Below are 10,821 nucleotides of genomic sequence, written 5' to 3'. Positions count from 1 at the left end.
AGTATAAATCCGTCAAAACTCGGAGGGGTATTCCTTTTTACTATGAGAATGTTCTCTCACGCACACAACGAGATGTCACCCCATTTCACTTCAGTTTTGCAACCATGTGTCACGAATACAGAGGGCGTAGGTCACGAACGAGCCAACAGTCTCTTCTCGTGTCTTCTGTATGAGTATGGCTGGAATGTGCCATCAGTATCACTGCAACTTGAGTATGGAATTGGTCATGCGGCGGTCTAACCGGGTCAGGCGATAAACTGGGTCACCCTAATTCGACTGAACCTGAGAGCAGTGCCATTAGGTTCCTCGCACCCACCGTCACCCATCACAACCATTAGCCAATTCACCTCTGCAACAATGCCTGCACTCCCCTCTCCTTTCACTTGAGCACAAAGTAGAGGGCGGCCCTAATCTGTGAGCACGGTTGTTTACTGCTATGTGATCTGTCCACAGTTCGAGTCCTGGGAAGGGCGGACAGAGTCCAGACCGTCTGTGGCCCACCCAACCTCCTATACAATGAGTACTGCGGGGTGTAAAGTAACCGAAGCATGAAGCTGACCACTTGTCCCCCTCCAGCGCCGAGGTTAAGAATGTGTTGAGCTATACCTCCACTCCACCATTCGTCTCCATCGCGTGGTACTTAATTAATTACGCACAGGGGTAGCTTTATTTTTACCGCTGAATGGTAGAGCTATCTTCACTTCACAGTTTTGAGCTTAATTAAGTACAGAGACAATAGCTCAAACTACGCAGTGCCCAGTGGTTAGAATGGTTACTGAATGACTAATTGGGAATGGTGTGCAAGGTAGTGGTCGTGGCCAATTTGCGGTGCCTCAGTACGGCCACTTCCACTTCGCTGGCCACGTTACGAAAATACAGCCGCACCATGACGGTTGTGCAAAGGCAGTGTAAAAATATTTACATTCTTGTGCGCAGAGGATCTGAGAGAAAGTTTCGACCTTGTGTACATCCAGCAGCTATAATGTAGAAACTTAAATGGAAGCAGCCAACCGGTTTAGCCCCCTGTAAAAGCGGCACAGCGGAGATGCCGAGGTTAGACACTGTCAGCGTCATGACGATGCCTCAGAATCCAAGCAAGGGACGGCAGTGGGCTCCCTGGCAACAGGAGCACACGAGAACTAATGGGGAGCACGTGACAGGAGGAGCTTCAAATTACGGGGGTGATCAGCTCATGGAGCATGAGATGGGCTGGGTAACATAGCGTGCCTGAGCGAGGATGAATGCAACAAAAGGTCAAGTTTTTTTAATTTCAATGTCTAAATAAAATGTAATTTATACATTGACCTCCATATTTAAAATGAAAATTTCGCGTAATATTTCTGGTACTATCAGAGCAGGAAATTAATACAATTAACGAAATTAATTAATTAATTAGGAATGGCTGATATGTGTCCGGTAACCCATTTCACTTTCCAGAGGGATTGCAGCGTCCCTTCATTGCTTCCAGAGCAAACAGAGACTGTTTCCCTGAACAGTGACAGACTGATATCTGATTGGGACCCATGATACGAGTACGTTTCCTGTGAGGTATGAACTGGGCATTATATATATAAGTGTGCACATTGCCAGGGTGTAAGCCCGGTCAGAGCTCTGACAAATTCAGAGAGAATCCGGTTATGAATGCTCCGGAGTGTTGAGTCTTCAAGGCTGAATATGAATACCAGCAGCAGCAGCTCCGTTGCCCTCGGGAAGGTGAACGTCAATAGCTCTATATACTGTATAGGGGCCACAACGCCGGTATTTCTTCCACTTGTTGCCTTCAGCAGCGCCTTTACTTCAAGGCAATTCGAAAGGTCTCGCATCAAAAAGCTGCCTCGAAGTGTATGCAGCACGTAGGATGAGAGTCATTATTTGGGAAGGCTGCTTAATTAGTGAGTACCGAGAAACCACACAAGCAACTTCATGGATCAGCGCTTTCCAAAAAGCAGCATAAAATTACAACAGACACAATAAGTGCAAGGCACTACGAGATTCAGGGCGGACGAAGTGGCACTGAACATGCTTCTTCCGTTTTCCTTTGCCCGCCTTCATTCCGCTACTGCTCCATAGCATCTAGCATCGTCTCTCCGCCCTCTGAGGTGCGTGATAGCCCTGACCACGAAGCACATTATCACATTCTCTGAGTAGGCGGCATTTAGCGTAAAGGTAAATTGCCCCTGTACTTAATTAATTAATTAATTAATTAAGCACCACGAAAGGAAGACGTGGGGGAGTGGAGGTACAGCTCCACCATTTTTTACCTCCGCACTAGATGGAGGTGAGTGGTCAGCTTTACGCCTCTGCCGCTCTACCCACGGAGAAGGGCCCACGGTGCCCAGTGGATGGAATTCTGGTTTACAGAGTGACCACTGAAGAATACAATTTGAAGGACACACATTTCTGTCCTCCACAAGGAGCAGCCTATCCTAAGAGGAATTCTGTGGATATTCTGAGAGGATATCTGCAGATAAAGCCTTCGAGTTCATAAACAAGACTGTGCTGTGGGTTGCAGAAGGTTAATTCTGCGGGAACAAATATTGAATTCGCACGCGGCTGCTCTCCGTTAGTTTACGGTACGGAAACTTGCAAGGGATGATAATTACGTTATATGCGGAACAACTTCCGGTGAAAACAATAACGAATACTTCACATGAAGTCCTACCTGCAATTCTGCGCGTATCTCGCTAAACATTTCAGACAAAAGTTGCACAGAAAAGTGGGGCACACCTTTTGAGCCCAATAAACTTTACCCAAAAGTTCTGCTGTTTCCGAGAAAATCAAACAAAAGTGAGCTGACGAGCCACAACTGTTATCCCAAACGTCCGCCTCTTTCCCAACTTGTTAAAGGCCGAACGCATGAGTTCGGATTTCAGGCTTATGCAGTGTACTGTTGACGGTTCTCCATCGTTTCGGCAAATACAGCAGCTACCATCTTCAGGGTTATCTTCTCTTTGCTTTTCTTTTCTTGAAGCACTGTCCGGGGCGTGCCATCTCTGAATCCCCACAAAGACACTGATCCTGAAGATGGCAACTGTGATATTGGCTGAAACGCTGGGAAACCCCCGAAATATTGCACGCGGCTTGTTCGTGAGGACGAGAATTACTGTGCAATGAAACCGAGAAGAAAGAGCAGATGCCCTCGATAGGTTGCGCCCTTCACTGGTGCACCGGGCGCTTACTTTCTTCTCATTTCAGGGTGATCTGATTGTTTCACACTCTCTCTTCTTCTAAAAAGCGTCGGCTTTCTACAGTAAATCCGTTGCAGGAATTTGCGCAGAAACACTTCTCAACCCGGCCCTTTCTCCGTGACACATGAAGCTCGGAATTAGCGAGCGAGCGAGCGAGCGCGGGAAACAAGACGCTACCCTTTGCGATGTGACGCCGTGGGTCCGGTACAAGTTCACTGACATTTCGGAGGAACGTCCGCTCCCTACTTTCTTTGGTCCTGAAGCTGGGGGCAATAGGTTCTTCCTAAGCGCAGGGAACCTTGTACCAGACTACACGGCCTCACACGCCAGAAGACAGGAAGTACTGTTCATACACGCCGCTGTGAGAACCTCAACACAGCGCAGTCGCAATGTACTGGCTCCTCATCCCCTGACATGCAACAAGAGAAAAATTAGGCTTATGAGATCATCACACCGTGGGCAATGCTCGGCATGAAAGTTGTGCCACGGGAGGGCAGCACAACACATTTTCAACAGTAATATGAAGACTCACGAACTTGTGAGGTGGGCGGAACATACTACCAGTTAATCTAGGGTCCTGAGATGATGAACGGCAATTTGTGTTACGTACAGTGACCGCGTGGAAACCATGCGAAACACTTTCCTTGCCTCTCGCTTGGTGTAACGGCGTCGACCCGTGAACCACACTGGAGCCAGAAATGTGAAATGTGGCCTGCAGACACACCGTAAACGTACCTACACACTACGTATGACACACTGCTTGTGAGTCAGAAATTACAAAAATGGCGACGGTACGAACCTTCGAAGTTATATCCGAAAAGTGTAACACAGAATCCGTACCTAAGCAGTTAAGTTCTTAGTAAACAAACGGCAATAGTACTGACAGCATTAGAACTATAATAAGAACGTGCTACTAACTCCTGTAATAACAAGTATGAGAACCGTTACAAAACTACGAGCCAGTGAGGGTGGAATAGGACTACGCATGCGTACTAGCTCTGTCCCGCTACTATTGCAGAAAGAAAAAGACAGATGGCACATATTGCGACTTGCGAATAATATTTTTAAGTTTCAATTTGCAGTGTCCAATTGCAGGCCAGTACTAAGGAGCTGCCTGTACGTGCTAAATGTTTTTGGCTCAGGCTGTACGTGTCAACGACAGGCAGCAGAACGTAGCTGTGACATTTCTTTTTATTGCTAGTGGGGTGGGAAGGGGGCATGCGGTAGCGTAGTGGTTGAGGGGCTATGCTACAAGCCGGAAGGTCGCGGGTTCAAGTTCCGATGAGGTCATTGGATTTTATTCAGTTGACCTAATTCTTCCAGCCGCACTAGGCCCTGGGGTTTACTCAGACCCTAAAAGAAATGAGTACCAGGAATTAATTAAATAATTTTCCTGGGGAGTAAAGAGCGGCCGGCGCGTAAGGCTGACAACCTTACCGCCATCTTTGAGCCGATTGTCTAGATAATGTGGGACCCTCAACGTCTCACAACCCTATGGGGTCTTCACAGCCTGGTACAGGGATAGTTTTACTTTTTTACTTTACTTAGTGGGACTAAGTCCCTTGTACTGCGGCCACTTCTGGCCTATTGTACCAGCCCCAGATGATAGGTGAGGGTGATTGTGGAGCAATTAGTGGAATGGAGGTTGGCAGGGGAAACCGAAGTACTCGGAGAAAACCTGCCCCAGCGCCACTTTGTCTACCACAAATCCCACTTGACCAGACCTGAGATCGAACCCGGGCCGCCGCGGTGGGAAGCCAGCGACTAACCGCTTGAGCTAGGGCGCGGCCCTAGGTTGTGACATTACTAGTGCTTCTAGATACACATCGAGTTACGTGAGTTCTAATCGGAACTCCTCGTGTGGGTCTCTGTGCCGTGAACTGTTCCCTAAACAGAACCCGGAACGCGCTAGAGGTTCCGTCTGTCATTCCAAAAATTGGGCTCCTGTGGCAGACTGGGAGTTAGGCGACGGCAGTCTGCTGCTCAACTGCGCGTGCGTGAGAACGCCGCTGGATTGTTGTCCGAGTCGTGTGCCCACCTTCGCGTCCAATAGACCTGGCCGGCGTTCGATTCCCGGTAGAGGCAAGAGATTTTCTCTTCTGCACGGAATGCAGACCGGCCCTGGGGCCCAATGGGTACCGGAGACTCTATCTGCGGAGGTAAAGCGGTAGGGGCGTGAAGCTAATCAGTCACTCCCTTCTAGTCCCGAGGCTAAGAATGGTGGAGTTAGAGATATAGCCCCATTTCCCCGCATGTCTTATGGAACGCGGATGACGTTACCTTCAACTGACAATTGTTCCTTTGCGTGACGCAAGGGCAGGCTACTGCCGTCGCTGTAAGCAAATGGCTTTGCTCGTTAGTTATGCCAAATATATCCCGGGTGAAAAACTGGTATTGCCGATACAAGAAACTGTTGACTCAGAACGACCAAACGCCCCCTTGAACAACAATGCTTACCACAACAAAGTGTTTTCGATAGACTGCGCACGCACATGTAGCATTAATGGGCAAATGACAGCAGAACACGCGTTCCGCACGGGATATTCGGCGCTTGGGCAACGCGCTGGAGAAATGCTGGTGTCTGCAAGGCGTCACTATGAGGATCATTGAATGGAGTAGGGAAGGAAGGGAGGGAAGCATACGGCATCTCCTGAAATTTGTGGCTCCCAGAACTTCCTCATGACAAGGGTTACCAGCCCCACACGTAATCACATCGGGCCGTTGCGAGCTCCGCTCCGGGCTAGCTCGAGGCAGCAACTCGTTTGGGAATTCAGGTTAGAGGAGTTGAGAAATGAAAGCTGCCCTGCTTGCTATCCAGCCAGTGGTGGTGGACGCCGTTGTCGTCGACGGCGACGCAAGAAATCCCCACCAAGACGAGCCCCCTCCTCACCACGAGCAGAAGTAACAGTAACACATGGGCTGGCAGTGTACAGCAGTGTCGGGCCCGAGGTACTGAGTCCGGAGAGCTGCTGGATCGGTCGACTGTTGCCCTGGATTCGCTGCTGCGCTCGCTCGCTTGTCGTGTGACGGTGAGGTTCAGTGTGTGACAGAGTGACAAAGTTTGGATTACCTTCCCGGAGAAGCGCAACCCGAGAGCTGCATCTGATTCCGGGCTGCTGCTTACCAGCTTCGAGATGCCACCAAGGTAAGCAAGCACGTGTTGCTTCGAAACATCCGTCCGTAACGCGTAAAATTGCAGCGACCGATGAGTAGGTCCGTCTTAACCCAACGAAGCAACAGACAAGCGGACAGAAGGTCTTCCAATTACTGCATCCTGTAGTCTGGTAGGTCGGTACCGACGTTTCGGAAGAACACAGGACGCCCATCTTCAGTTCAGAAAATTAGGGTTCTTTCTCCAAAATTACTAGACTATATGGTGTAATAATCCGGAACTCTACATTATACAGCAAATAGGTTTAATTTTCTGGGAAAATATTAGAAAATTCCGTTTAGAAAAGATAACATTTTGTGCTCAAAGAACCAGGATTTATGTAAATACGGTTCATTTGTGTAACACGAGCAGATGCAGCCGTTCTTCGTCAGGGATATGGCTGCATCAGAATATACACGCAGTGACTAGAATTTTAACAAATGGGATGATACTGGAACTGAGAAGAAATTTAGGATCTTTCATATAATTAAGAAGATGAGACCATGAATGAGGACTCGAAGCGAACCCAACAAACTCTGTTACAATACTGGTACATCGCTGTAACAGCCGTGGCCACCTTACATATTGACAAGAGTGCGGGCTCAATTTAGCAGCGTATTTGCGTGTGTTATATTAGGCCCGTAGTAGGAAATACACACACCACAGACACTGCGTATCCTTGTTCCGCCTGCACGTTACACTACACCAAATACACAAGGTGACAAGACAGTCAGGAATTGGGAAGGGAATGACGGTTGTATATTGTAGCGCACTAACGCGGTATTTGTTCGGACAGTCTGAGAAAAAGCACGACAATTCTGAGTTACGATATTAGGTTACCGGATCAGATTCGAACCCGGGACCTCCGGAAAATGTGTACTCCGTGACGCTCAGTCGTGACGTAATCTAAAAGAAATCAACGTACAACAGCTGAGTGCTTTTTGCTCTGAGATTTGTGAACACACTCTGACTGAAAGAGAAAGCTCTGTGAGGGCAACCAACTCTGCGGCAGAAGCGGGCTCCAGCCGCTTCCACCCACCTCTCATCCTCGCCACAGACGTACCGAACATCCCTCTTAATGTTATCCTCCGTCTTTTGCTCACTGTTTCAAATTGCTTTATGCCCCATGCGAGCTCTGTGTCGAGCACCCCCGCCCCCACCATTCTGTTTTCACGTGTTTCTAACGTCGCTTCTCACACGAGAGCGACTGCGTTCCACAGCACAGACATTTCGAGGAAAATACATAACGAGGAACTTCTGTGCGCGTGTTATTCATCAAATACTCACTAAATGAAGGCGGATGGGACTGGCTGGATATGAAGCATGTCCGGAAGCCTCAAGAAAAACTACCGCTTGAGGATAATGCTGATGGGGGTACGAACTGAATGGATTGGATTCAGTAGGCTCTTGGCGATTTCGATGAGTCTGTTCCGTTAGACGGGGTCCTGACTGTTCCTGAAGACGGCGAAGAGCGCGAGACGCCTCCGGGCACAGTGAGGGACACGCAGTTTGGGCTGATGGCTGTACAATGGCGACTGGACCAGTTTACGCGTGAGGTCGTGGCAGGAATACCGACTGCTGTAGCACTAGCTGGTCCTCGCCAGCACATACATTATTGGCTTATATATCTGGAAATGGGGTCTCCCCTTCGACGAGAGGAGGAGTTGGGGCCACGTTTGTTGCGCAAGTGTGACCGCACTCACACAGAGCCCGGGCGAGGCCACCCACCGCACGCACCCTACCACAATGGTTCCATTGTCTGCGTACACAGATAGCGCGGACCTAAATTCGCTCCGTAATGTTACCAATATGTACGGTAGCCAGAGCTGTTAGAGCAGCGTACAAGTGTTGCGGTTCCATTCCAGTACTCCTTTCGAATGCATGAGGGAACTTGAGTTTCTCAGTCCGAGTGTTCTGCCTTCTCTGAAGCTGCAGTTGCTGTGTATCGTGACGTTGGCACCGAAAACATCCAGATCCCATGCGCAGAACGGGTCTTCTGCTCGCGCAAGCATCAATAAGAATCATGAAAGACACTTGGGGTTTCCCGGACTTGTTACCACAAGATGAAAACACTGGGCACTGGTAGATGTTTGGCGTAATTTCGAACTGCAATCTTGCATAAGAGGTTAAGGCACAGAGAGAACTAACATCCTTCGACGTTTCGTTCTGAACGGGGCAGAGCTTCCGGAATTCAAGTCGAAAGGAAATGAACATGAAAGTTGGACGCTGCCGAGGCATGGCTTCCTCACACCGGACCGACTCTGAATCCTGCTGCTAAGTTTGTGCGCAAAAACAAATAAACTGAACTAAGTAACAAGTTTCTGGCAAAAGTCAATCCTGTCGTCTCTATTCCGAAGGGGACCTGTCCTCTTGTTTACAACACACGTAACAGTAATTACAACATTTACAATCTACGGAGTATACTTTTATTATTGAATTTATTCCTGCTCTTTGCAATACAACCAATTCTTATCAGTATATAATATTGCAATACCTTCCGCACAGCTTGGTGTAGCGGTACCTTGCACTGGGAGTGGGGGGGGGTGTTCGGTTCGGATATGTGCCGGGACACCGGGCATTTCGAGGTTTTCCTCTATCCCTCCCGCCAAATTCTGAAACAGTATCTCAATTAGGCCACTAAGGTTTCTTTCATCGGCCGTCCTGACATCCGACGCCTTCTAATTTCGAGCGTCGTTAAATAACAGGCAGAAACGAGACGGACGAGTTCGGTTTGCAGAACGACTTTTACCAAACAAACAGCTGTCGCACTTGTGGGTTAAGTAGTTTCGTGGGACCCGCAACTCATTATGTCACTGCACGAACAGGAAGCCACTGGGGTGTAGTGGTAACTATATGTACCGCCTGCTTCGAACATGGTAAACTGTGCAGTATGTGCTCCGTGTGTCTGTCAACAATAAACTGCGAGTCTGTCTCCGAAGAGCTTAACCGGCTGGGCTTTTATCCGAGACCCCGAGAGTTCTTTCCGAGGAGGAACCGGACGGCTTGTTATTCAGACGAGCTTCATGCTCTGCACAGTTGAGGCTATGGTCTCAGATTCTCCTACACAACAGCTATCCTGCGTAGCTCCACCTGGGGGATCAGCACAGCACGTCCTCCGTCCGCACTTCAAAACAGTGGTTGACACGAATCGACTGAGAGTGGAGTAAATCGGTTCTTTCGACATTTATTAATTCAGTTACTCATAAAAAGAAGTCGATTGGTTCAGTCGAATAACAGAGTCCATGCAAAGGCTTCGATCCTGGACGTCGTGTGTTTATACCTGCATTTGGAGACACTAGCACAGCAAGGTCTCAAGGTCGACATTCTTTCAATCCACAGTTGTAGCTGAACGTAAACTGTGTACAAAAGATTCTTAAACGATCAAACGACAGTTCCTATTTATGTGAACATTATGTAAAGAGAGACATCCTGTATATTCGAGAATATCCGCGCTTCAAGTCAACGTCAAAGTCACATTGCGACTTACGGTCGGTCAGTCAATCAGTCAGTCAGTCAGTCTTGGTGTCGAGCCCAATCTGGGGGTAATGACCAGATATTTATTACTGTTTGACAATTTCGGTCTTGTTTTTGTGGGGCGACCTCTCTGACGAGAGGACGTGTCTGTCTTTTGTCAGAGTCATAGTCTGTAGTAGTAAGCCATTTGTTTAAAGGATATTTACATTTTACATGTTAAACATGTTAATAAATGTATATAAAATATATATAGGGCTTCTGTCAGTCCAGGCTCAATACAACAGATTATGCCCTATTTCTAGTAGCTTCCCCTACAAAGGCAGTCTAGTCACTAGAAAGGTTCGTATGCTTGACCGCCGCCAAGTTTAAGCCTCTTATATCCGCACTTTATCTATGAACTATTCAAACGTTTCAGTCCGCGCCTCACAGGAAACACTAAGGCCCCCCATACACATACAGGTTGGCCTTCCGATCGACCTTACAGGCAAAACTGTGACAGTTTACCCCCTCCCTTTCCTCCCCATACACGCGCAGATAAGGCGGCAGGCTTCATGCCACAATCACGGTCTTCCAGCCTATAATGTTGAGTCACACACGTCACGTGCTACTGTCCTGCAGGCAGAACTGACGGACTGATGGGTTTCCCACAGGCCAACAGTTCAAACGATTGGTCGGCCGGACCACACACGTCAGTTTTGCCTTTCAGTCTGCAACTGTGCAGGCCGAACTGGAGGCCAAACTGTGTGTGTATGGGAGCCCTAAGTCTCCGCTGCAAAGTCCAACAGGTTAACGCTGTTTATTGTGAGAATCATATAGTGGACATAAATACTGTGTGGGCAGAATGCACCATCGTCAGATAACTTTAAACTGAGATTATCAGGGAGGCTGCGATGAGCGGGAACTGTAACACGAATGGCGATGTAACGAGAACTTCCAGAAGTTCCGTTGACAAACTGGGAATGACGAGACTGGGAGAACTAGGGGCAGATATCCTTCGGCTAGTTACTG

General features: G+C 48.4%; 1 protein-coding gene across 1 annotated transcript in view; it reads left to right on the top strand.

Moving 5' to 3' along the window:
- Window positions 1–1,072: 1,072 nt before the first annotated feature.
- The window catches only part of LOC111867455 (peroxidase), a 46,882-nt gene continuing 37,133 nt past the window's right edge, over window positions 1,073–10,821 (top strand). Inside the window, exon 1 of the mRNA XM_033752692.1 lies at window positions 1,073–1,213. Within this exon, the coding sequence (XP_033608583.1) occupies window positions 1,073–1,213 (141 nt within the window). The remainder of the gene's footprint in view (window positions 1,214–10,821) is intronic.

Source organism: Cryptotermes secundus, unplaced genomic scaffold, assembly GCF_002891405.2.
Source record: "Cryptotermes secundus unplaced genomic scaffold, Csec_1.0 scaffold423, whole genome shotgun sequence".
NCBI classification, from domain to species: Eukaryota; Metazoa; Arthropoda; class Insecta; order Blattodea; family Kalotermitidae; genus Cryptotermes; species Cryptotermes secundus.
This window is presented reverse-complemented; position numbering and strand designations above follow the sequence as displayed.